The sequence below is a fragment of the Ursus arctos genome, unplaced genomic scaffold, assembly GCF_023065955.2.
Source record: "Ursus arctos isolate Adak ecotype North America unplaced genomic scaffold, UrsArc2.0 scaffold_16, whole genome shotgun sequence".
NCBI lineage: Eukaryota > Metazoa > Chordata > Mammalia > Carnivora > Ursidae > Ursus > Ursus arctos.
This window is the reverse complement of record NW_026622830.1, coordinates 10,644,722-10,672,294: the sequence shown is the minus strand read 5'-3', so window position 1 is coordinate 10,672,294 and position 27,573 is coordinate 10,644,722. Positions and strand designations below refer to the sequence as shown.

General features: G+C 42.8%; 1 protein-coding gene across 6 annotated transcripts in view; it reads right to left on the bottom strand.

The window, feature by feature from the left end:
* Positions 1-5,835: 5,835 nt before the first annotated feature.
* The window catches only part of ADNP (activity dependent neuroprotector homeobox), a 32,153-nt gene continuing 10,415 nt past the window's right edge, over positions 5,836-27,573 (bottom strand). For 5 of the 6 annotated variants that reach the window (XM_057312470.1, XM_026503738.4, XM_026503733.4 and 2 more), the window contains 3 exons: positions 15,073-15,185; positions 13,184-13,276; positions 5,836-11,358 (listed from right to left, as the gene is read on the bottom strand). In XM_057312470.1, the coding sequence (XP_057168453.1) occupies positions 8,248-11,358; positions 13,184-13,276; positions 15,073-15,180 (3,312 nt within the window). In that variant the 5' untranslated portion in view covers positions 15,181-15,185 and the 3' untranslated portion in view covers positions 5,836-8,247. Of the gene's footprint in view, positions 11,359-13,183; positions 13,277-15,072; positions 15,186-15,491; positions 18,445-27,573 lie in introns of those variants that run through there. The other variant, XM_044385902.3, reaches the window with a different exon arrangement.

Genomic DNA, 27,573 nt, shown 5'->3' with positions numbered 1-27,573 from the left:
TTAAAAACTGGCGTATCAGGCACTGCTGGGCTCACATTGGTGCCAGAAACGAGGAGCTACAGCTGAGTCGCTTCCCGTAGTCACGCTCTTCCAGATTTCTCTCGTAGCCCAACTGTGTCGCTCATTTATTTTGTCTGTCTGGCCCCTGCGGGCATGTGCATTTGCGAGCCTTAGAGCCAGAGGCCCTTAGCCCGTGCAGAATTTACTCCAGGGATATGGCATATGTGAGGAAGTGCAGCTGGGGGAAGCGACCGCTGCCTCGTCATTACGTGTCGTTAGCAAGTGGCCGGCCAGCGAGCATCTCTGTGCCCCGATTCTGAATTCCCTGGGGACAAGGGGGTGCGGTCTTACTACAGAAGTGTGTGCTTTCCATGGCCCTCCTTCTGGAAGTGACGGACACCGAGTCAGACGAAGACCTAAGAAAACTGGAGACCGGTATCCCTCGCGAATACAGATGCAAAAGTTCTCAACAAAGGATCAGCAGACTGAATCCAGCAACGTAGAAAATGGATTATATCCCATGACCAAGTGGGATCTCTCCCAGGAATGCAAGGTCGGTTTAACATCTGAAAATCAATGTCACACACTCTATTAATAAAGGTCAAAAACCACACAGTCATTTCCACAGATGCAGGATAAAAGCATCTGCCAACATCCAACATCCATTCGTGATAAAAGCTCTCCTTCTTGGGGTCTAAAGGTGAGTTCTCAGCAGGGTTAGAGGCTGGGTAGGCGCCCCCAAAGGTATCTACTGATAGGAGGTCTCTGGAGAGGATTTGTTGACCCAGGAAGCTGGAGATGGCAGGGCATTTTCCTCCCCATCTGAAAGCAAAATCCCACTTACTCTTTTTTTGTTGTTTTCCTCCTGCAGAAAGCTTTATTGTTTCCAGTTGGTCCACAGCTTGAATGAAGGCTGAAAAAATTGCTTAAAGAGCTGCCTGGTGGGGGCACCTGAACGACTCAGGTGGTAAAGCACACAACTGTTGATCTTGGGGTGGTGAGTTCAAGCCCCATGTTGGGTGTAGAAGTTACTTAAAAAGCTGCCTAGTGGAGGTGGAGAGAGGCTCAGGCTGAAACTCTGATACCAGGGGCCGGCAGAGGGGCCCTCGAAGGCGCCCGGGCTCTGGGGGCTCCTAGAAGGGCTTGGCCAGCCTTGTCCTGGGGTCCAGAGCACACCTGCCTTTGGCTTTGGAAGAACTCAAAGCAGTTCTGACTCAGGCTGCTTTCCCCGCATTTCCTCCGGGGCGGTGGGCTCGCTGCGGCCTCAAAAGCATCCAAGCTGGTCTCAGGGATCGTCAGCTGGACGCAGTTGAGGCTCGCAGGCGGCGGGGCCGCGGCTGCGGGGCGGAGGCTGAGCCGTGGGGCCGAGTGCGAGGAAGGCGGTCAGGCGAGCGCTGCGGCCGACGCGGGTCTTCCGTGGGGACAGACCCCTGGTGCCCCCACAGGGCCACGCCTGACCGCGGCCGGTGCGCCCTCGCACCGGGAGGCCTTGCCCGTGGGGTTCGGTAAGCGGAGCGCGGCCCTCCGCTCCCACCCCTCTTCTGGGGGGGCCAGGCCCCAGCGGAGGAGACGGAGCCCAGCCCGACGCGCGCCGGAGAGCAAGGTTTGTGCGTTTCTTCCGTGGGCTCATGGGCGAGAGAGCTGAGGACGGTGGCCGCAGACAGAGCCCTCCCCGGGTGGGGGGGGATTTGCGGGCTGTCCCTCTAGACCCCTCCCCCCCCCCCCCCGTCTCCTCTTTGCCCCCCACCGTGAACCCAGGAGATGCTTGGGCGCTTGCGCGTGGGAAATCGGCTTCTACAGGGGCGCTAGCTGGCTCGGTGGGTGGAGCCTCTCTGGCTGTTGATCTCAGGCTCATGAGTTCGAGCCCCACAGTGGATGTCTCCACATTACTTTAAAAAGGTGGGGGGGGGGCGCCTGACTGGCTCAGTCGGTGGAACATGTGATTCTTGACCTCAGGGTTGTGAGTTCGAGTCCCACATTGGGTGTAGAGATAAATTTAAAAAACATTTTTAAAAAACTGGTTTCTACATACAGGTCGCCTCTCTGAGTGTAGAGATGGGGCTTCTTAGGCTGCGCAATTGGTGTTTGTTGAAGGGGGAGAAGCAGAACAAATGGGCTTACATCGGAAGCCACAGGCAACAAGGGTATTACTCAGGGGAGGGCTCGGGCTGTAGGCCACGTTCAGGAGTGTGTCTTTAGAACAGGCTTCTCAGTCTTGGCGGTGTAGAGGAATCAGCTGGGCGGGCCGGGAGCAAGTGCCTCAGAAGCCCTGGGGGCGGGGCCTCGTTAGAACTCCCCCGGGCATTTCAATCTGCTCTCGCGGGACATTGGAGCTTTGGGAGAACAGGGGTCAGATTTTCAGCGATTGGCTACCTGCCTTGCAGCAACCAGCCTTCTTCTGTTTTACATTCTGCACGAGCTTGCTTTCCTTTGAAGAGTGCAGGGGACTCAACGTCCGCCTCCCACCTTCCTGAGTGCGGTATGGGATTGGGTTTGAGTTGGTTTCTGGTTTGTGTTGAACTGATTCCACCCCAGCTCCAGAGATGGGTGCTGACTGATTTAAGCCAATCAGGGTCATCCGAGCTCCCAGTGACTCACTGAGATAGCTCTGACCCAAGCCCTCCAGCCGCAGAGACTAGCTCTGGAATGGTCCAGTTGGCTCCAAGGTCAGGACTCTTGCTCAGTAGTGAGGGAAGGTGAATGGGAAGCCCCCTGTGGATGCCAGGGTGCCTGCCTAGGATGAGGGTGACCATGTGGGTGGGCAGAAGGACAGAGGACCTGAGCCCATGCCTACACCGCTGAGCATATTTGTTACCTGTGTGTCCCCTTTATCCAGCACGGTCTGAGTTGGGGTTCCTGTTCCCTGCCAGTGACAGTCCCATTCATAAAAAAAGTGTCTGAAGTTGGGAAAGGAGAGTCAGGTCATCGCCAATGGGCAAAGGCTTCCCTGGGAAGCACTCTGAGCCAGAGCCCCTTCTGGGCTCTTTGGTGCCACTCGGCGTGCATTAGGAAGCATAAGTCACCCCAAGATATGAGGTTCCCCCCGTACTTTCAGTCTTGCCTGGGCCAAGGAGGAAGTCTCATTTTGGTGTTGGTGTGTCCTGAATCCCTCTGATTTTCCTTTTTAACAATCAGAGCCAGACTCTGGCTCACAGCCCTCAGCAAGCAATAACAGGGGGTGAGGTGTTAGTCTAACGTTTTGTCTTGTATTTATTTTTACGGACGTCTTCATTAATGGCAAATTCTGCTGGCTGTCCTTTCTTGTAGAGGCAGAGTTTTCCTTTTTAAAAAGGGTAGTGGAGACATACTAAGTACATAAAGCAGTTGTTAGGCAGATGACCAAGACGGCAGTGTGAATGAGTAGCGTGGGAGACGCTGTGCCAGGGAAAGCATCATGTGTTGGTTTAGAGACGAGGCTCGTGTGTCTGCATTCACAGCAGGGAAAGCCTTTCTTACAAGGCTCATCTTTAGTCAAGATCAAGGCTGCATGGTGTAGTTGGAATGCCAATGGCTGGGAACTCAGATGTCCTGGGTCCGAGTCAGCATCTCTCTCTCTCCTCTGCCAGCTGGGATCTTGGGACGTTAGCTTCTCAAACCTGGAGCTGATACTCCCTTCACAGGATTATTATTATTATTATTATTATTATTATTATTATTATTATTATTTTGGTTGGGGGTGGGTGGGTATTGGGGCACTAGGGCAGGACTATTTTGAGGACTCAAACTATCTTGGAATTTAGTGTGCTACTAGTCCCAGGAACACTTCAGGGATGTCTGGAAGGTACTTGAGTACTTGCAGTGTGTGCTGAACTCCTAGGAAAGGTGTAGTCATGCCCCTAGCCTGAAGGAGGAGGGGTCCTTGGAGGATAGGGCTCTGTGTTTGAGCCTCTTTGGTTCCCTCTTCCCAGGGAATCCCATTTAGCTAGACTTGCCGGCAGAGGCAGCCACCAGCAAGTCCTGCAGGGCCTTGATCGCTAATCCCTAGGCTCTCACGTATGGCTGCTTCACATACAGTCAGTACAATGTAGCGTCATGTTCTGCTAAGTCCAACTCACAGCCAGTACAGCGCTCACCAACTACATTGGGAAAGCCCTTTTTTATTTCTAGACTCTTGCTGTTTCCAAAAGGTGAACAATTGACTTATGATATCCATTTTGCCTCACTTAGTAATAAAACTGTAATAAAGGTCCAGCAAGATTCACGCAAAAGCCAGATGAGGTTTAAATGGCCTTACACCTCTATGGCCTGATGGTGTGCTGGGCAGGTCGTGGTGCTTGGCCTCCATCACAGATGCCAAGAACATTGTATTCTGAAAAACACACAACTGCAACAACTCATTTATATAGTGAAGATTCTGTCCTTTATTCCATTCACTGATCATCTGCCCTGGGAAGGACTATGGACCTTCCAAACCTTCCTTCCTCTGTCCTTCTCTTACTTGCACTTTGAAATCACGACTGGAGAAATGATTTCCAGGATATGCAACTTTCACCTTACATGCTGACTTTTTGAACACATCTCCCAACTAATTTGCAATACCACTTACTAAGTTCTAGTGAATGTTAAGTTGTTTAAAGTGGAGTACCTTGATGGGAAGTAGCAGGATACAAAGAATTCCAGAATGGTGACCCTCGTTTGGTGCAAGTTTGGATGTTTTCAAGCTGACCTTCTAATAGTAGATAGGAAATGCCTTACTTCCTAACTGGATGCACCATCAAGACTTTATCTAAGCTGTTTCTAGATCACCTCATGGTGGCCAACTGATAACTGGTATGCTGGAATGCCAGCCACTTCAGAATGGCGCAAGCATGGGGCGCCTGGGTGGCTGTCGTTGAGCGTCTGCCTTTGGCTCAGAGTGATCCCAGGGTCCTGGGATTGAGCCCCGCATCGGGCTCCCTGCTCCGCTGGGAGCCTGCTTCTTCCTCCCCCACTCCCCCTGCTTGTGTTCCCTCTCTCACTGGCTGTGAAATAAATAAATAAAATCTTAAAAAAAAAAAAATGGCGCAAGCAACCTATTTCCATTCTTCTGGGGGTTCAGCACTTCGGTGAGACATGCTTGCAGTTGGTCTGCTGCACTGACCCAGTGAGCAACAGGGTAGGTTAGAGATAAGGGTCACAATGTGTAGAAAAGATCATTGCCTAAGGAAGGGGCGGAAGGCTGACCCGATGCCCTGTGAAATCCATATATTTAACCTATTCTAATTTTGTTAGTGAAGAGTATACTTTCCATCACGCAAACTAAGTGATTCTCAAGCTTTAGTAGCATAGAATCCCCTAGAGAGGGTTTTGGGGCCTCCGTGTCGTGGGTTTGATGCTGGCAGTACAGGGTCAACGTAGGGAAACCACCCCTGTATATAGCAGTACTCACTTGACAAACGCAAGTTTAATGGTTTCCAGTGGTGTTACAGTTGGGGTATCTCCTGATCACTGATAGATTGTTTTCAAATCTGGCACTTGTTTTGTTCTCTTCTGAAAAGTATCTATCTTTACAAATGGGTAGGCATTTGGATTGGATACACGACTACCCGGGAATCGGGTAAATCCTTTTCTGCTTAGATCTTAAGAGAGGGACAAAGTGCTGTTTGATGGAGACCAAAGATGGGAGAAGAAAGTGCCTCGATGTGCTGAAAAGGGAGAGAAATCACGCTGCTTGTCAGTCTGACTCTGGGAAGTCAGGGCCGTTAAGAAAATTGGAAGGACGTAAAACTCTCCTGGGAAGAAAATTTACAGAATTGTTCAGTCTACAGTTATAGACATTCTCTAATTAGAAGGTGGCAGGTTGCCACAGCTTTTATTTCCAGATTATTCCAAAAGCAAACAGTAGCAACGACATTCTTTTAAAATGGCTTTTATTGAGACACTTTTAGGGCTTCTGCAACATCACTAGTTGGGGTTCTTCATTTCCAATTCTTAGGTGGCTAAATTCTTTTCCGAATGCCAACAGTGCCCATTCCCACCACCTTAGTGAGGAAGCACGCTCGTCTGTCTCTGCTCAAATGTTCAACCAGGAACGTACGTCCCCCTCCACTAGTCAAGTCTCCTTAGAACTCCACGTAGGCCTCATAAGCCCAGGCTCCGTCCTTCCCACCTAGTAATTTATTAGGCAGACTAATTTCAAACCAAGGGCGAGAGGGCTTCAATTCAGCTGCTATTACTATCCTTAAGTAAGAGAAAAGCTTTCTCAATGCCAGTTCTTCTGATTTGATAATCCGTGGCATGTTAATTTGGGGACATCCTGTCCCAAATATTATTAGCTGGTGTCTACAGAATTTATAATCTCCTTGTAGAACAGACTTAAAATGACTCCATGCCAGCCCCAAATGCCCTAAAGGTCCTGGTCTATTCTTGCACTTTCTCCTGTAGTTTTTGAGAAGCAGGACGTTAACATTTTAGAAGGAGGTTGGTCAATTTTCTTTGGTCTTGTTAATGCTTTTGTTACAGCTGTCTTTTGGAAGGAGTCTTAGAAATTATGGAAGCCAGCCACTTAAGACCTCTTTAGACCAATGTCCCCGAGAGGTGCTTGCTGAGCTTCTGCCCTCTGCATGGATTAGAGCTTTCCATCATTGTTGTAATTACTAAAAACGGTGGCCTAATACTGCCTCCTTGTACTCTTCCATTCTTTAGTCCAAGCTGCTCTTGGGAATCTGTGTAGTAAATATACTAGCTCCTTCCATCTTAAACAGCCCTTCAAGTGTGTGATCTCCAAAGCCTTTTTAATAGCAAGATGGTCAAGAGAATTACAACAAAAGCAGAGAGTAGTTGCCTGTTTAGTACAATTGTTCCCATTATAAGGTGAAAACTAACATTCACTTCCTTTTAGAAGAAAGAACGCCAGGGCATTGATGTTCTGCTTGCAAATTAATGCCAATTTGTTGACATCCTTTCATCAGTGAGACATTGACATATATAAGCAGGCTCTGCTCCTTAACAAAAGGGGAACTGAAGAACTCAAGGCTGTTTATTTTTGCAGTTAAAAAGGAAAAAGACAAAACAAAACCAAAAGAATCTGTAACAGGTGCCTTGAGAGAAAGCATTCTTAATGCCAGCGGCACATCTTGGTCTTCTGTAAGTTTCCTCGGTGGCCGTGGCTCCCGCTTTTGATGGAAGTGAGCCATGACATCAGCTGGCACAAAACCTAATGGACACACAGGACTATAATGTGTAATAAAGCAAATATTTACATTAAGCACAATACAGCAATTTATTTAGATGCTTAAAATGAATACAAAGGGAAATAAAGATCACAAAATTATACATACTACAACAGTGTGTCATATATTGGATGGTATAAATGAATACACCGGGTGGTGCTTAACTAAAGATAAAACTAAATACCCAAAGGCAGCACTCCTTGGCTTGCTGCGTCAACACAACACACTTTCATCCAGACCTAAAAGGGGTCAAAATTAGTAGCTGCAAAGTCAATTCTTGCATGTGATTTTTAGCTTAAAAGATTTCAGAAAACAGATCTGAAATACCAGTTTTTGTTTCTGTCAGCTGTAATGTCAAGGATATTCAGAACAAGAAAAATTCTATAATACAAGAGAGTCCAGATATATATCTTATGTGGCTGGCCTCTGTTGCAAGATTGTACAAGGTTATGTGCAAAAACTAAGTCTGTCCAAAAGTCCATACTAGCGCGGTTTCAAGCTTCTGCTAGGTAAACTAGATAGAGCGTTTATTACACAGCAAGGGCAACACTAAAAAAGAAACAAATCTAGGATGGGTACACAATAACAATATCATAGGCATCACTTGAATAGGTCTAAAAGACTGTACAAATATACATTTCAACTATTCAGAATGAATACATGAAAAAAAATTGATTTTCCCCAAAGTCTACTATACACATTGGACTGGTAGCTTGTATGTTGGCCCTACACTACCGTGTGGATCAGGGTGACGCTTCCCAAGAACATCCAAACATTTTACAGAGGGAAAGAACTGTTGAGAAGGCAGATAAAATAAACCTCTGCTTTTCCGCACGTGCGTTCGTGAGCCACCAGCTTATTGGTTTTTCACATTTATTTACTGTGTCTGTCACAGCAAGTTCTGAAGCAAGATCAGCCAATCGTGTGTCATAGACTTAGAAATAACCACCGGGATTAGCAGTGGCGGCGTATCCCCACAGCCCGATGACCCAGCACTCAAAAGGCAGTACCAGTTAGAATACAGCTCTGCAGTCCTACCGAAAGGAGAGCAGAGTTCCAGGCTGCAGCACGTCCCCGATGCCAGAGAACCTGGCACTTAAGCCTGCTGGCTGCTCAGCTTCACTCCGGTTAGGCTGCCATGCATCGGCTCAGCGACCCCATCGGTCATGTTGTCAAACTGCTCCCCGTCCTCACTGTCAATTGTGCTATTCTGCCACTCAATCTGTGGGTTAGATAAGCGCTCATCATTTTCAGATGCGTTCTTCCACTGTGACTGGTCCTTGGACCAAAACCCTTCAACTTTTCCATAGGAACTATTCTTCCATTTCAACTGCTCTCTGTCACCTTGCGTGGGAGCCTTTTTTTTGGCAGCTGGCTTACTGCTTCTTGCATCTTCACTCTGGGAAGACTCATCGGACCAGGTTCCTGCTTTCATTTCACATGTGTTGTCCTCAAAGTCTGACACTTGCTGGGAACCAGGGCCACTCTCAGATGGAGAAGCACCATCTTTCCACTCAACAACATCATCTTGGTCAACCTCACTGTCAGAAGCATCATGCATTAGTTTGGTTGGTTCCTCAGTCAAATGAATAGTTTCATATTTTGAACCATCCTCCTCTTTTTGGTCTAGCTTCTCCTCAGATTCTAAAGCCTCCTCAGAAATGACCTTCGGTATGTGTTCCTCTGGGTTATCGTTAGGGATTTTAGGCTCAACTTCAAACACAGGGTCAAAAGGGCTACCACTTCCATTGGATTCTTCCTCCAAATTTTCAAAACTGTCTGAGGAGCTGTCCTCTTCCTTCCCAAGGCTGAGCTTTTTGTCAGCAGTTTTACTAGCATTGACTCTGGAATCCTTCTCATCATGATTCTCAAACAGCCACTCAGCATCAAAATCCATCTCGTGCTTCACTTTGTTTAGTTCTTTCATGTTGAAGCCCAGTAACACACCAGGCTTGTACTTTTCACAGTCTCGGACACACTTCTTCCTCTTGTTACTAAAATGGGAAGCAATGTCACTCTTCCACAACCACAAACTGGCGGCCAGCTTCTCAATTTCTCTCCTGGTGGGATAGGGCTGTTTGTTGAAATACTTCGTTAGGAAGCTTTTCCTGGCTTCATAGGAATCATCTTCATGACCCTTGGGGTCTAAAGCTAAAACAACAGGCTCCTCAGGCTTCTCTTCAAAGAAGCTGGGTGAATCACTATCATCGTCTAACTTTCGCTTTTTCAGCAAGGGAAATTCCACTTGCTCATAAGTGCGCTTGACAGGTGCCAGGCCCGGTGACTGATTAAGCCGAGAGGGTGCATTTGTCTTATCTTGGCCATTCTGGGTCTTTCCAACACCCCTGCAATGAACTAGATGCAGAGTGATAGTCGAGGCGGTCATGTTGCTGGTGTACACACCAAGGCAATGGATGCATTTGTAGGTGAGCTTTTTTTCCACGGGATGAACCGTCTGAATAACTTGGTGCCTCTCTCGTAGGTGATGTGCAAGTGCATCAGATATGGGTCCTTTCAGGATTGAAAAGCAAAGAGGGCATAGGGTTTTCCCAACATCTTTTTTATAGGGCACCGCAGCTTGAGGTGAACTTTTAACAGGGATATCTGCCTTTTCCTGAACTTTTGGCTGTGGCTTTGGAGGGACCGGAGGGTTATTTTGGGCATGGTAAGCAACAGATTCAGCTGGGGCATCCCTCAGGTTGTATGTGGTTACGAGGAGATGGATATTAGTGTGACTACCCTGCTGCAATGTCAAATCAAAACTCAAAGTAGAATCTGTTTTAGGTCCCATCTCTTCATCAATGTGAACCATCCGCATGTGTGCCGCCATCTTTTCCACATCATTGAAAGTTGAACGGCAATATGGACAAGACAGACCATGAATTAACATATGGTTGAGCAGGGTATCTGTGGGCAAATAGCGATTACAGTACAGGCATTTGCTAGTAAAATTGTGTATTTTCATAATGTAGTTGGCTACTGCTGGGACTTTCTCAGCTTTATGTTCTTTTTCGAAGTGCACACTATACACATTTTCAGGAAAAAGCTCATTACAGATTGTACATATTTTCCACTTTTGAGTTGAGGAAGTATTGGCTGGGGGAGGGCCCGTGGCAGCTGCAGTAGGTTTGGAACTGGACTGACCTAATACTCTGGATGCCTGTGACTGGGAGAGGGAGGGAGACTTTAACTGGCCTGATGAGAGAGAAGAGGCATTAGCAGGCTGCAGGGAGTATCTTGCTGGTGCCTGGGACCTCTGCTCTGACCCAAGCCCGTAAGATCTTCCATTTCCACTTGGAAGTAACTGCTTCACAGACTGAGACTGCTGAGGGATGGAAACTGGTGCATTGCCACCTAGACCCAGTCTCATTGACTGACCAACGCCATACCCCTGGCCTACAGATTTGACTCCATAGTTATTCTGCTGTAGGTGAACATTGGACATCATGTTGACGCCTGTAGAGTTTAAGTTAGGCTTTGGTATTGAGAGTCGATTTACCATCTGCTGTGATGGCAAAGACCGGACATTTCCAGAAGCAAGGGAACCAATTCTTGATTGGAGTCCCATGCCCTTCTTCTCTTGAGGTTTGGGAGCAATAAGCATCAAGGGTTTGGATCGGGGAACCACCACGTTTGTGTGCCCAATCATGGCAGTGACCTGATAGCCTATGCGTTCATGGTCTTCGATGACGTGTTGTACCAAAGCTTCATAGGACTTTGGCATGAAAAGGCATCTCTTGCAGTGAATACTACTTTCTTCCCGGGCATTTGAACCTAAAGGGACTGCACCGTTGAGTGACTTCTCACCTGCCTTTGCTATGTAAGGCGCTGCCACGTGCTGAAAATGTTCCCTGTAAATGTGCTTCCTAACGATTTCATAAAGAGGATCTCGGTAAGTGCACTTCTTACAGTAATAAACAGCTTGTTCTACACTGTCAGCCTGCTTAGGTTTAAGGCCATCATTTTTGCTTTTATCTTTGAAAGTGCTGAGGCTGCTACTTGGTGCGCTGGCGTTTGGAGCATGAAATATTTTAATGTGTGTTTCCAAAGTCTTTTTGTCTGCATTGAAGGTACAGTAGGGGCAATTAAGGAGAATCCTATTTTCAAAGTCTTCACTATGGACATTCCGGAAATGACTTTTGTAGGCAGAGAAGAATTTTGACGAAAATGGACAAGCACTGCAGCAAAAAGGTTTCGTCCGGTAGTCCTAAAGAAAAGACAAAAACTGGAATCAGAATGCCACTTCAGAACGGTAGTAACAGGTTCTAGATTTTTTTCCCCCAGATGTTCTCTTATTTTTAACAGAGATGTAATGCTATTTTTAGAACTGGAACTCTGTAATGCATTGATATTATTTTTTTCCCTTTTGCAAAATTAACTTGTAAAATATAAACCCAAATGAGAAAGCTGTTTTAAACCAAATAATTTCATTTGGGTCCCAGAGTATTAAAAAAAAACCCAAGTCTAAGTTTCCCCTCAATGTTTAGAAAAGATCAAAGTCAGATTTGCTGATTGGTTTTAGAGAAGCCAAAGACAAATGCCTTCAAAGATAAACATTTTACAGTTAGAAACGATAAGAATAAACACTGTGAAATCACTCTCACTCCATGAATCAGTAAGTTGCAAAAGGTTTTAGGTTTACCATTCAGTAAAACTCAGGGCCCAGAGTGCTGTAGTGCAATTAGGCAGTAAGATACAAAGATACACCTTTTATTCCTCCCATCATGGAAAATCTTCAAAAATCTCAAAACATTTTTTTCCATCTGATCGAAGTACAGTGTAGTATTTGGATTTCATTACTGATCAAAAAGGTACTGATTTCAAGAGCTGGCTTTCTTCCGTAAGCCATGGTCTCTCTTTTCAACCAAGAGCAGCTTCAAAAGAACTAATGAAGTGATAGCTGCTTTGATTCAAATTAAGAAGTTAAACAAAAATTTCCTATAGACTACGCGTGCATATTAAAAATTCAATAAAGTATTGCAGAATATACTGATATCAAAGAGCAACTTCCAGAATTATGCTCATTAGCACTTGTGCAGTTTGTCCTTTGAAGACAGGTGAAACACAAGCTGGGCAAGAGATTATGTTTCAGATACTGGTTTGACACAAAATAAAAATACACTGCTTCTCCTTAAAGTTCAACCCCCTTAGTGTTTGTTAGAATGTGAAGCTTTGGGATTCGTAAAACCGAATTAAGTGATATTACATTCAAAGACTTATGATGCATACCTTTTTTCCTGGGGTATGGAGAAGAAAAAACCAGGTAACTATACTCTCCAATTTCTGAGGCAGAGTTTAAAATCCCTGCCCAATACATTCCGATAAACAGATCAATAATTACAGAACTACACTCACTACTGAAACAGTTGTAATGGTAAGGTCTGCAGTGACAGTCACTTCTCCCTGTGGGGCAAGAAGCACCACCTATACCACCTTCTCTGTCACATCGTCACCTGTTGACACTTGCGGGCATCACTGGTGCCTTGGACCACCTAATGGTGTTCTTAATTCCAATTTGTAAAAATTTAAGTTACACTTTTCTGTCACTACCGTCCTACAAAGCCACCCATCCCCTTCCCCATGTACTGGCTTAGTAATCCCAGAGCCCCTACCCCACAGAGGTTAGATGATACCAACACAGAAAAAAACCCACCCTCTCCAGAAATAACACGAGCTGTGAAAGACACAAAAAAATGATGGATGGCCTAGATGAACAGAATGTTGGAGGGTACATTTCAGAAACAGAAGAGCCAAAGTACTGCTGCCATACTATTGATATACAGTAGACCTCAGAACATTTAAGTAACAAAATTTCCTATTCTTACACTTGAAGTTTCAGTCCAACAACAAAAAAGACAAATTCTTCCTAGTTTTTCCTGCCACTTACGAAAACTGAAATAATCAATTTTGACATTTTCCATACAAGGTTGCAGCCCACAAAACAATGTATCACTATGAAAGGCCTAGAGCTGAAAAGGGAGTATACCAAGAAATGTTGCCATTTGGGGAAGTCCCCTGTGCTATATACTTACCTGATTTTTTGTAAGCGAAGGGTCCCATAGTCCTACATCTTCCCATGTAGTGTTTTTCAAATAAAAGTCATTAGGTTCAAACTGTTTAAAATCCTAGAAAACAGTGAAAGAAGTTTACAAAAACACAGTGATATCAACTCTAGCCCAACCTTACTTATAAATCCCATCTCTTAGCTAGAGCTGGGGAGACACACAGAAAAACCAAACCCACCAAGAACTAAACTAGGAACGATAAGGCTCTTAGGAAATATAAAAAGGCATATGGAAGTTGCATTCAACATTTTCTAACCATCGAACATCCCCCTAATGGTCAAGCCAGGTTTCCAAGGAAACCACTGGAAGTTCTAATTAAGTAAAAAATTCAGCCACATATTAATACCAAAGCCCCTTTCATCAGAGTATTGTAACTCATCAGTTGTAGTACCAGAACAGAATGAATATAAGCTAGCAATGTTTGCTTACAGAACCATGGATGTGATATTCTGTTTCTGAGGGAAAAAGGGGGGTGGAAATGGACTGGGAAGAACACTCAGGATTTCTGAACCCACGAAAGGAAGAAAGCAAGCTACTTGAAGAAAAGTAAGCAGTATTATGTTAAATTTATACTCTTATGTAAAAATTTAATGGCCCGTTTTCCCCCCAGGCCAGGAAGATACAAAGTCTTAGGAGAAAATTCCCCTTGGTTCCTAAAAGGTTCACAGTTCAGTGTGGGAAAATCAAGTACATATAAATTCCAGAGTATGTAATAAGTGTAATAACGGGAGGAACACATCAAATGCAGGGTAGAAAAGGTACCTTAACATGTGCATTATTTATTCTTGCGCAGATTACTCCACTGAGTGCAAAGTGGAAGTAGATGGACTGTTTCATTGGGCAGATCTACCTGAATTTGAGGGGCTGGAGAGGCAGTGAACTTCCACACTGGGGATAACATAACTAGAGAAGCCCACTTTTGAGAAGCTTCAGTCTTCATGATATACCCCCCAAGTATTATTCATGGGAATCAGGAAAAGAAAACCGTTTGCATGAAGGAAATTGCTTTTTAACTTTCAATTCCATCCAAACATTTACTGAATGCCTATTATGTATCCAGCACTGTGCTAGGTGCTGGCTATACATGGATGGACAAGGTGGTTATGGTCCCTGGCCAGCTGGAACTTAAAGGCTAGTGGGGAAAACAGCTTTAAATATTTCAATCAGAGGCTCTGACCAACTAAACCGCAAGACCTGGAGCAACGAGATCTGGAAAAGGAGACCAGTACATTGGCTATCCCACAGGGCTGTTATAAAGCTCACAGAAAAAAAGGTTAGAAAAACAGTTTGCAAAGTCCAAACTGTTATACAAGGGGAAGATAATAGTGTATGATGGGTCAGAAGGGCCAACAAATGCTCAAATCCTAAGAAAAGAGACAACAAGCACCCAAATCACCATGCCTCAACAATCAGAAGGTCAACCAGAACACTCAGGCATATCAGAATGAGAACAGGCTCTGGAGTCCTGCAGACAGACCCTGCCATATGCTTAGCTATGAGGTGGACCTGTATCTTTACTGGTTCTTCATTGTAAACTGGAGATAAGAATTCCTACATCCCCCCCCCCCAGGGGTTGTTCTAAGAATCTGAATTTAGAGACAATTTTAAAGCACCTGAAGTGTCTGACATGTTACATCCTCACCAGTAGAACGGCTTTTGCTTCATGATGCAAAGATGAAAAAGCCCATTTTAGGGAGAAGGGAACAAGTTAAGTCAACTGAGAAAGCTCTGGTGAAGCTAATGCTGCAGTTACAATTCAGAATCACAACTAAGAATTAACCAATCCCGGCTGCTGACACAAAGTAATGGACCAGAAGCTGAGTCATGTTAAAATTAAAAAATGGCATGCTACTTACTTCTATGTGTTCTTTACAGTATTCCAACCCAATGTCACTAAGTATTTTTTTCACAGTTTTCCGGGCTTTTCTTAAACTGCCAAGATTGTTGACAGGAAGTTGGAACATAGTTTCTATTGGAAAAAAAAATTTAAGTCAAGTCAAAACACGTACAACTTGTAATATTTCCTAGTTCCACTGATGGTAGGACCACAAACCCTGGCCCACTGACAAAGAAGGTGAGTAGATACCCTTTATCTAGTATGTTTCGATTACTTCAGGCAGGCAAAAGTAAGTGCTCTCTGACCTTTTCTATTTTTAACAGGACGTTTTATGTTATAGATCCACTATGAGTCTAATCTGGCACAATGCTTATTAGAGTTTAAGTGCATCACCAAACTGGTTTTTTTACAGTTGAGAATTAGGTTAATAATACCAACCGATTATCTTAAAATCGAGTGTGAGTGCTTTTCTCCTTGTGATGTTGAGCCTCTGAAAATAGAAAAATGTTCACCGTTTCAGCATCATTATCACATAATTTCGAGTGCCAGGGAAAAGAAGTTTTTGTTTTCTGGGAACTGTCCTGCACATTGCTATGATAATCTTAAAGAAATATCCTTCGGTGTTTCCAAATACTATCCAAACTAGAGACACTACTGGTTGTGTACCTCGTCCCCCAGCCAGCACCACACCTGGACAAAGGCACTCAGCATCAGGGCAGATGATAACTGTGTTACAGACTTTAGGGGATCCTCTTGAAAAATGAAAAGCTTATATGTAAGTGTGAAGGAACTGAAAAATTATTTAAATGACCTAATACATTAAAGCACAAATTTAGATCCACTTCCCCAAGTTCCTTAAAAAACAAAAGTTAAAATAAAATTAGTATTTGTATGGCTTCCAAGTGACCATAAATGTTTCCTATAAAATACGGTAAAAATTTATCATCAATGTAGTAATCCAAATAAATCTTGTAGAATATAAAATAGTTCCAAAAACCAAAACCAGAGGCAAACCCAAAAACCAAAGGAACAGGAATTAAAGTTTAATACACACAAATCTGGTGTTCTAATTAATAAAGGCTGTTACTCTATAATACTACTACCATTTGTAAGTACAGCCATAATCAACCAATCCAAATGTAATACAGTATGTTACCTCATTTATTATTCTGATCCAAAAATCAATATTAACTATGAATAATGGAAAAGGTGAAGCCTACCAAAACAACTCCTACAAATTCTGAATTTGGATAGGTCATCAGAACTTAGAAGTTTCAAAATATTCTACATGAAGTACAAAGTATAACTGAGGCCAAAAAAGAAATGCATTTCACTAAAAAACACTGACCAGCCTTCCCATCCTCAGCAGCTAAGAAGCACGACTATGTGTCCTCCACACTCCCTGCATCCAACAATCTGCATATGACTTCACAGGGGACTCAGAAGTCACTCTGGTTACAAATTAATGTGCATTCAAAGCCAAATCCATTATTCCTTGTGGAAATTTTATTGCTGAATTGTTTTAAACCATCTTTTTGAAAGTTTTACATTAGTTGCTTAATAAAACTATTCCCACAACCAGGTCATTCAGAGAGGGCCACCTGACAGCAATGTTTCAGAAATACAGAAAAGGGTACAGGCTAATTCTGAAGAGTCCAGGCATCAAAACAGATGCCCACCAACGGCCAAGTCTGAGAAGAGACATCTCGTTTCTCTACTCATTTCATAAACTCTCTGTGGGCCCAAATCCAGCAGTTCTTTCGGAACTTCCCAAGTCAGTCCTGCCTCACTTCAGAGGAGAGATGAGCCCAAAAGGCAGCCACTACTGGTTTTCTCCACCTCCTGGTTATACACAGCTCAACATCTCAGCAAAAACAAATACACAATGATTTGGAAATGTCGCCACCACTGAAGCCACCAGTCTATACAGAAAACACCCTGGGAGGTAAACTGCAGCTGAGGATAAAGGAAAACTCATTCTCCTACGGACAACACATCAGGCATTCTAAGTGCCCACCACCCACAGCTAACCAAGTTGTTCTAAGACCTCCAACTGAAGCACCTCACTGCATGGTGGGTATCCAATTTATACATCTACAGTTCTGAAAATGTGAGTATGCTCATAAAGGAGCTTAGTTACAAGAAACTTGTAATTTATAAAATGTGGTATTTCAGCCATGGAGTAAATCTCAAGTTTACTTAGGCTGAATTAAACAGGCATGTAAATAGTGAACATTGCTTACCAGAAAATGTACAAAAATGGTTTTTTTTGTTTTTTTTTTTATGATTAGCAACTAGGAGGAACCTAAGTTAAAGTTTACACTGAAAGATGTACAATACTCTGAGTTAAGATTACTGGCAATGTTAAGGGATCTGGGGAATTCTATCTGCCTTTCTTCCCCAGAGCTTATGAAGGCCACTTAACAAGAGTTTGTCCACCTGGAGCCAGAATAACATACTCATTCATATGTGTTAGCGTCATCAAAAACATTTACAAAGGCTCTTGGTTTTTAAGTAAAACATTCTTTATAAAACAGGCACACAGTATAAGAACATAAGCAAAGAAGGATCCCTCCTACTCCTATCCCCCAGCCATGGAGCTCCCCTTCTGGAAGTGGCCACTGTTATGTCAGGTTTTTCGGCAACAAGCCAAAGATTCCTTGAAAGAACATCTCCAACAAACTCTGCGAATGTTAGGATTATTATGGATGACAAGATAAAGAACGCAAGGATCCTACACTGTTTGTTGTTTTCCCCAGCCTGCTGCTTGCTGTTAAGAAAGAACTTTAAGGGGTGCCTGGGTGGCTCCGTTGGTTAAGCATCTGCCTTCTGCTCAGTTCAGGATCCCAGGGTCCTAGGATCAGGTCCCGCATCAGGCTCCCTGCTCAGCAGGGGGCCTGCTTCCTTCTCCCTCTCCTGTTCCCCCTACTTGTGTTCTCTCTTTCTCTATCAAATAAAAGCTTTTCTTTACTTTTTTTTTTAAAGAAACAACTTCAAATCAAGCTGGCTTCAGGTTTCATCTATGTTAACTGTTTGATTCACACTTAAAAACTTATACAAGAATTACTCCTGGCCTCCTCTTTACCCCTCAAAAGCCCTCCGATGTAGAAACCTGGACAAGGGGCCCATACCATAAGTGACTGAGAGCAGGAAGAGAGTAAACAGGAAATCAACTGTCTGGGATTAAGGGCTGATTCCTCACTTTTGAATAGAAAGAGAGCTAGAAACAAAATATTTGGGGCGCCTGGGTGGCACAGCGGTTAAGTGTCTGCCTTCGGCTCAGGGCGTGATCCCGGCGTTATGGGATCGAGCCCCACATCAGGCTCCTCTGCTATGAGCCTGCTTCTTCCTCTCCCGCTCCCCCTGCTTGTGTTCCCTCTCTCGCTGGCTGTCTCTATCTCTGTCAAATAAATAAATAAAATCTTTAAAAAAAAAAAAAAAAAAAAAAAAAAAAAAAAAAGAAACAAAATATTTACAATAATTACTCTTAGGGAGGAAGATGCCTTATAAAAATGTCAAAAAGTGTCTAGAGATGGGCTTACTTTCTCTCCCCAGGTGGCTACTCCTTTCTCTTGAGCCTCCTTGGCTGTCAGAATGGCCATTTCCACCAGGTCAGCACCATTACCCCAATACCAACGAGAGCTCCTTCAGTCAAACCATAAACCTTTCAGCTCATGGCAAAAAAGGGGGAGATTGAATGGAACCACTGTTCACCTGTTTACCATTTCTGAAGAACCTATACTTTGTCAATGTGCTGGGAATAGACAGATGAACAGGACACGGTTCTTCCCTTCAACAGTCCATGTCTAAGGGACAGGACCTAGAGCACACAGCAAGCACGTGGGCACTGGAGTAAAGACGACGGCTGTTTTTCCTGCCCAACTGCCTCTTGGAGCCACCCCTAGTCCAATGATGTGCAGTCCCTTCCTCCATTAGAGCAGAGCATATATGACTCAGGTCCACCAATCAGAGTACTCTACCTCTACAGAAACAGACTGGTAGAGCTGGATGTGTGCCCCAAACAAGGCTGATACTGATGCTGAAAAGGACTCAGGACCCGCTACTACATGGAGAAAGCAGAGGGAGGGAAAGACTCCTGTTCAGTAACACTTAAAGTCCTCAATCCAGCTGTGCCTGACCGCCCCTTCCACAGACTTTTCCTAAACCAGAGCCAAGTATATGACCACTTTTGCTTAAGCTTCGGGTCATGTTCCTCCCGCAACCAAGTCTCAATAGACCCACTGGGCAATGGGACACAGAAGAGGAAGTGAACGAGAGAAAAGATGGAGAACTTTATGCCAAGATGCTTTGGCCCCTGATTTCATTAATCAAAAGAGAGACAACCCCCCGCCTTTTTTTCAGAGACGGGGAGGGAGACAGGGAGACTGGTGTGACTGGAGGGGCAGAGGAATAGAGAGAATCCCAAGCAGCATCATGCATAGTGCAGAGCCTGACATGGTGCTTGATCCCACAACCCCAACATCATGACCCAGAGCCGAAATCGAGTTGGATGCTTAACCGACTAAACTACCCAGATGCCCCTCCCCCAAATCTTATACAGTACTAGAAAGGGGACACCTGGGTGGCTTAGTCAGTTTAGCATCGGGCTCTTGATATTGGCTTGGGTCATGATCTCAGGGTCATGAAATGGCCCCCAGTTGGGCTCTGCACTAACTGTGGAGACTGCTCAAGATTCTCAACCTTGCCCTCTGCCCCTCCCCACTCTCTCAAAAATAAAAATAAGAACCACTAAAAGATTTGGGGGAAAGCTCAATGACCTATTAATAAGGGTTAACATTTGCAAGTATTTTATTAACAGCTGAAAAAAAGCGTTTGGGTAAGCATATGCCATATGATAAACTAGACTTAAAATATCAATTTTTTTTAAAGATTTTATTTATTTATTTGACAGAGACAGCCAGCGAGAGAGGGAACACAAGCAGGGGGAGTGGGAGAGGAAGAAGCAGGCTCCTAGCGGAGGAGCCTGATGTGGGGCTTGATCCCAGAACGCCGGGATCACGCCCTGAGGGCGTGCTTAATGACTGCGCCACCCAGGCGCCCCTAAAATATCAATTTTTGAGAATGATTTAAATTCATTGCTGAATGATTCAGCCACATTCCTTCCTATTGATCTTTGTGATTATACCCACACCTACTGACTGGGTCCAAAACATTAAAGTTTTACTAATAATCCTGGCCTAACTCCTATTCATGTGCTTTCTTAGAAAGCAAGAGTCAGATGGCAGAAATGAAAATCTGAGATCTGTAGCCCTAGGCTAGAGGTAAATTGAAAACATGTATAGACGACTGATCAAACACAGGTTTCTCTTTCCCCTCCAAATACCAGAACCAAAAATACTCCTTTACTCCACGTACCAAGAGACAAATGAGGCAGAGTGAGCCTGTCTCATGAGGAAATATCTACAGGCTGAACCTGTACAGGTGAAGGATAATAGCACCTCAATGACTGTGAACTTCACTTAAGCAAAGAAGTCATTATCTGAGAAACATAATTATAATCACTTATGAAACAGCTCTGCCAAAAGGCTTGGATCAAGTCACGTGCTGTATTCAGGCTTCTCTGGGTTAGGAAGACAGAGGGGAACCTGACAGCAGACAGTTCTAGTTTAGCTGGCTCAAGGCAAGGCTTGCAGGACCTGATGTACCAAGAGTCAACAGGGCTTGTCTATGTATATGATAAGGTCCCTTGCAAAGGGATCAAGGATGACATCATTTAGTCTCTGTTTTAGGGGTAGAAAAAAAAGAAACAACATTTATAACTGTGCCCATAGACAGTTAAATCAAAAAAACAAAAAAACAAAACAACATAAAACCCAACCTTAAACCTTTGACCAGGCACAGTTAATCAAACAAGCCAGGAGAAAAAAAAGCCTCCAGATCAAACTTTTCCAGATTATATTTTAAGCTACTGCAAGTGTGGATGTAACATGGCATTTTCCAGGATATAATTCTTCATATTTTTATGTGCATTCTTAGGTTTCCCGAGTTCTTAATAAGAACATATGGTACTACTTTAACATGCCAGAAAATACAGAAGTAAATATGATAGCATGCCCTAACTTCCATCACCTGCAAGTATAACTGCATATCTGGGAACTAAAATATCAACATATACCAGAATGACAACTAATGCCTCAGTTATATCAGTGAATACAAATTCACAATTTTGGTAAGAAAACGTTTCTAACATTGCACTGAGAGCTAGACAGGAATGGTTACTTCTTCTGGTAACACCTATACATAAGCTGCTTAGTCTAAGCCAGTGGTTTTCAACACTCCCCACCCCCTCCCCCCTTTAAAGAGGAAACCCTTGTTTCTAAACAAATCTTAGCTGAATTATAAAGAAGATAGAAAGTGGAGGGGCTCAGAGGTTGAAATGGAAAGAGGAAGAAGGAAAAGTTCTCAGTTGCTAAATATCTCCTTGAAATAGTTACTTGTCTAAACTAAGCTTCTAATGCAAATTTATGCCAAGGTGACAGTTGTCTGAAATAAAGAATCGGGACCTAGTGAACAATCAACCAAAGCAGGAAGTTTCATGGCTATAGCAGAATTCCAAAAGTTTACTGAAAGTCTCCCCTACGTAAAATTACAGTCTGATCAGTATGGTTGTCAGAAGCCCACAGTAAGCCTAAGGATTAGAATACAGTTTATACTTTGGTTTTGTCTTTTAAACATTTCTACATTAAGCTATAAAGAAAAACACACATCTGAGAAAATCTTTTACTGGGGGTGTGGGGGTGGGATCGAAGGCTGGAAATAATGCCATTTCTAGTGAAGAAAAAAGCAGTAGTATTTTCTGTGTTATTAAAAATTAGGAAGACATTCAAACTACTAAAATATAAACAGTTTCATTTTTGGTAACATCACCAATCCAAAGTAACAAGTAAGAAGTAAGAAGAAATTCAGATACTTGATACTAAATCAAAAAATAAAGTATTCTAATGTCATGCAGATGCAAGTATTTATATAAAGATCTTAAAACCTGCACTGGGGTTTAAGGGTCAGATATATTTGAAGTTTCTTTAAACCACTAACTACAAAGTACTGTTGTTTTTTAAGAGGCAAAGACATTTTAAGAAGATTCTCATAAATCTTCATGCTACCCACGACGGTACTTTTTTTTTTTTTTTTAAACAGATTTTGTGATGTCTCTGTGGAAACATTTAGGACCCATTAAAATAAAAAAACTAGGCAGAAAGAAAACATTTCCTTATTTATGTGCTCACTTTTCCTCCTACCACCCCCTCAGCAATATATTTAATACCTGTCAATATCACTGAGTAAAACTGTGGTCATTGTAAAACACTGTTTCTTTTTATAATCAGTAAGTGCTTATCTTTCCTGACTATTCTGGGATAAGAAGCAGTGAAGAGAGGTAACTTATTTGTTTTTTAAGGGTGTCACTAAGTCCTACATTTTAAACCAGTTGTAAAAAGGCTTATATGTTTGTATTTTGAAAAATAAACCCCATAGGGGCGCCTGGGTGGCACAGCGGTTAAGTGTCCGCCTTCGGCTCAGGGCGTGATCCCGGCGTTATGGGATCGAGCCCCACATCAGGCTCCTCTGCTATGAGCCTGCTTCTTCCTCTCCCACTCCCCCTGCTTGTGTTCCCTCTCTCGCTGGCTGTCTCTATCTCTGTCAAATAAATAAATAAAATCTTAAAAAAAAAAAAAAAAGAAAAAAATAAACCCCATAAAGCTTTCTAGAACTCTCCAATGAATGAGCATGTTGAGAGCCCAGAGACTACATTTGGTCTGGAAGCAACCATCTTACTCAATCTTTAAAAAACAACAACAACAACAACAACAACAACAAAAACCACAGTCCTAAAAAGCAGCAGCTAATCTTTCAATTTCCTATAAGCTTGGGTAAAAGACCTTGCAGATGCCAGAGGCTCTTCATAGAAAGGCAGCTCTAATTGTCTCCTCCGCTCTTTCTCAATCCCAAGTACCACAGAACAAGTAACTGACAATCCAGGGACAGAATACTCTTCTGGATCAGCAGATAAAACTGTGCAGCGTGAGAGTGGTAAGAAAGCTTAGACTCCTTTCTCCTTAACTAACGGAAAACGAGCAGTAGTGTTGAGGTTAAAAAGGGGGGCTTATTTGGAAAGCCGAGGAAGATTAGGAAAACTACTTTGCAAATGAAGACACACTTGTACCAAAAGCTAAATCTGAATAATGAACACCAATTATTTTGCTTAGGTTAATCATATTAGAACACTGTTAATAAAGGCAAGAAGCCGGCAAAAAATGTAACCAGCTTCTGTTTTCTTCTATACTTACCTACTAACTGCGCTATTTTTACTGTTCTCTAATAATAATAACCCCCAATGGAGTTAGTTGTGTCAAATACAAAACTGCCTCCAGAAAAACACACTGATTTTCAAGTTTTTACCAAATCAATGATTAAATTCCGCAAGTTTTTATACTATTTTTTTGATAAGTAGACTTGTTATTTACAAAAGGCAAAATGAATACGTTTACCTAAATATAGCATTGGTACAGCAATCCTTGGTCATAGGAATACTTTTGACCACTGCCTACAAATACAGTGTGAACTCCTTCCACAAGGAGCCCTGCTCTAACCTAAGACTCTCTGCCTGATCAGCTCAAGTGAGCGGAGCACAAACCCCACCAGGCAGCTTGTTCTACACTGGACAGCTCTGTTCACAAGCCCACAGGTCTCAGTTCAGCTACAGAAATCGAACTCCCTAGCTACAGAACAACAGCCTTTCACGTTTTTAAGACCCTTCCTCCTTCCCTCCCAAGTCTTCCCCCTTCTCCAAGATAACCATGCTCAGTTCATCCCACCATTACTTCTGTTATTACAGCAGCCAATCTCCAGTGGACGGGCTCCAGTCTGTCAGTCTCTCTAGTGCCCTGAATAAACTTATTCCAGATGTGACACAATCAGAAGGTCAAGTGGGACAACACTTCTCTAGTTCTAGGTATTTTAAAAAAATTTTAAATTATTTTTATTATTATTATTTTTAGAGAGAAAGAGAGCGTGGGGAGTGGGGAAAGGGAGAGACAGAATCCCAAGCAAGTGCCACGCCTGGTGGAGGGCCTAAGGTGGGGCTTGATCCCACAACATTGAGATTATGACCCGAGCCAAAATCAAGAGTCGGGTGCTTAAATGACTGAACCACCCATATGCCCCTAAATTTTTTTAATTTTTTTTTTAGAAGTAAACTCTATGACCAACATGGGGCTTGAACTCATGGCCCAGAGATCAAGAGTCACATGCTCCACCTACTGAGCCAGCCAGGTGTGCCCTGGATATTATTTTTAAATTAATGTTCCTGAAAGGTGCACTGTTTTGGTGGCAGCCACTTTACACATATGACAACAATCAACCAAGATCTTTTTTTTTTTTTTTTAAATAAATATGTGTTGTGTTTTTCAGTATTAGGTGGTTCAGTTTGTGGGAACAAAAATTTTCTGTACTAAATCCATGTCTGGTTAAAAGGGAAGTTAACTATCAAGTGTTTAAGTATCTTTTCAAATAAAGGGGCATGAACATTTTAATTCCAAAATGTAGCACTGTGCATCACTGAAAGAACCTAAGGGTTGCCTCACCTAAACTCTTCTCATTTTACAGATTAGCAAGTGAGGTGAAGCAACTGGCCTAAAGGTGATCAGCTTGTCCATGACAGACCTGGGTGTCAAGGTCATCTCCAGATCTAGGATGCAGGGTTCCTCCCATTGCCCTTGTAGATGAAGTTCTGATCTCAGACATTAAAGGTAAACAAGAGCATGTTAAATACATACATCTGAAAGTGCCAGAACTTCATGCTCAAGGTTGAAAGGACCTTAAACAAGTTCAACCAAACTAGCTCAAGTGATGAAACAGATTAAGAATACATACACATCTCAGGTCAGATGGTCCCATCAGATCCAGAGAAGAACTGAACCTGAAACAAGAACCTAGCTCTGAGATCACTTGCCAAAAGTGCTCTTAACCATCACCATGGATGCCAACAGTCACTAGTTAGGTCGGAAAGATACCCAAATTGTAATAATACCTTGCAAAATGCAAACCACAACATTGGTATCCCTAAATAAAACAACTGCTTTCAAAAACAGATGTATCCTATGTCCCTTTTTTATCACCTTCCCATTATCAGTACTCAAAACATGCTATTCCAAAAATTGCTTGGGAAAGCAGAGGCTTTGATGATCCTTCTTTTTTTGGAGAGTAGGGTTAGGGAGGAGGCTAGTCTGCTTTCTACTACCTTTTAGGCTCCTTTTTGCAAATAAAGTTCCATTTGTTTTTATTACAAAAGCAACTGGGAAATAAAAGCATACATCCACACAAAAACCTGTACATGAGGGGTGCCTGGGTGGCTCACAGTCAGTCAAGCGTCTGACTCTTGATTTTGGCTCGGGTTGTCATCTCACGGGTGGTGAGATCGAACCCAGCGTTGGACTCCATCCTCAGCTTGGGAGTTGGCTTGAGGTTCTCTGCCTCTGCCTCTGCCCCTTCCCCTGGGCTCGCTCTCTCTCAAATAAATAAATAAAATTCTAAAAAAACAAAAACACCATAAGAACCTGTACACGAATGGTCTCACAGTAGTCATTAATACCCAAGAAGGAGAAACAACCCAAATCTCCATGAACTATTAAATGACAAAATGTATACTCATAGAGTGAAATATGATTCAGCTATAAAAAAAAAATCAAGTACTGATATATGCTCCAACATGGATGAACCCTGAAAAACTATACTCCATCAAAGAAGTCAGTCACAAAAGGCCACTTATTGTATGATTCCATTTACAGGCAAATCTACAGACAGAAAAAGTAAAGCTAAAAAAATATAAGGAAGGAAGGAAGGATGGAAGGAAAAGTAAAGCTGCCAAAGGCTAGAGGAGTTTGGGGACAGTAGAGGGCAACTGCTCATGGGAACCGGGTTCTTTATGGGATGATGAAAATACTCTAAAATTGATTGTGGTGATTGTTGCACAACTCTATGAATATACTAAAAAACATTAAATTGTACACTTTAAAGGTGTGAACTGTATGGTGTATGAATTACCTCAGTAAAGCTGTTACAAAAGAAAAAGACAATGGGCCGAATAGAACAAATATAGATAAGACAAGGAACATAAGTAATTATACGTAAAGAGTTAACACTGGGTATCTTTATCCTTCCAGATTTTTATGCACATGTAATTTTTCTTTTAAAAGGAAATGAATCTTATATATCTCAGCATTTAGTCATGCGGCAAGAAAACCAATGCTGCCAGAGAAGTTTTTAATTTTTAAGAACTGTGCTTTCCTTCCAACAGGTAGATGCTAGCCACAAACGGCTATTCATCACATAAAATGTGGCTAGTCTGAACTGAATGGATATATGCTTTTAAATTATTTTTATTTGTGGTAAAATACACATAACATAAAATTACCATCTTAAGAATTTCTAAGTGTACAGTTCAGTGGTAGTCATAATATCATGCTGTCATCGCCACTACCACCACCCATCTCCAGAACTCTTTTCATGTTGCAAAACTGAAACTCTGTGCATTAAACAATAACTCCCTTCCCTCCTGCACTGGGCAACCACAATTCTACCGTCTCCATGATTCTGGCTACTCTAAGTACTTCATTTAAGTGGAATCACAAAGTACTTGTCTTTTTGTGACTGGCTTATTTTACTTAGCACCATGTCCTCAAGGTTTATCCATGTTGGAGCCTGTGTCAGAATTCCCTTTCTTTTAAAGGCTGAATTATATTCTCTACTATATGTGCACCATATTTTGCATATATATTATTCTAAGGCTGAATAATATTCCACGCTATATGTATACACATTTTGCAGGTGATGGGACACTTGGATTCCTTCCACCTTTTAGCTATTGTGAATACTGCTGTGAACATGGGTGTACACATATCTCTTCACTTGGTAATTCTAAGTTTCCATAGCGATTCTACCATTTACATTCCCATCAACAGCGTACAATGCTTCCTATTTCTCCATATCCTCACCAACACTTGCTAATGTTTTTTGTAACAGCCATCTTAATGTGTATGAGGTAGTATTTCATTGCAGGTGTGATTTGCATTTCCCTAATGATTAGTGATACTGAGCATCTTTTCATTTGCTTATTGGCCACTTATATGTCTTCTATAGAGAAAGCTCTATTCAAGTCCTTTGCCCATTTGAGATATGCTCTCACAAGTAAAATATACTTGGGATTTCCAAGGCTTAGTATTAAAAAATGCAAAATATCTCATAAATACTTTTTCAAAAATACTGACATGTTGAAATAATACTTTGGATGTACCAGGTTAAAAATGTATTAAAATTTCATCTTTAAACTAAATGTTAACATCAAATGAAATTAAATGTTAAAATGTGGCTAGGGGAAACACAGATGACCCTTGAAGGCATATGCTAACTGAAATACGCTGGCCACGAAAGGGCAAACACTGTGCTTCTACATCATGAGATGCTGAAAGTGAAATTCAGACCGAAGGTGGCTGCCAAAGGCTGG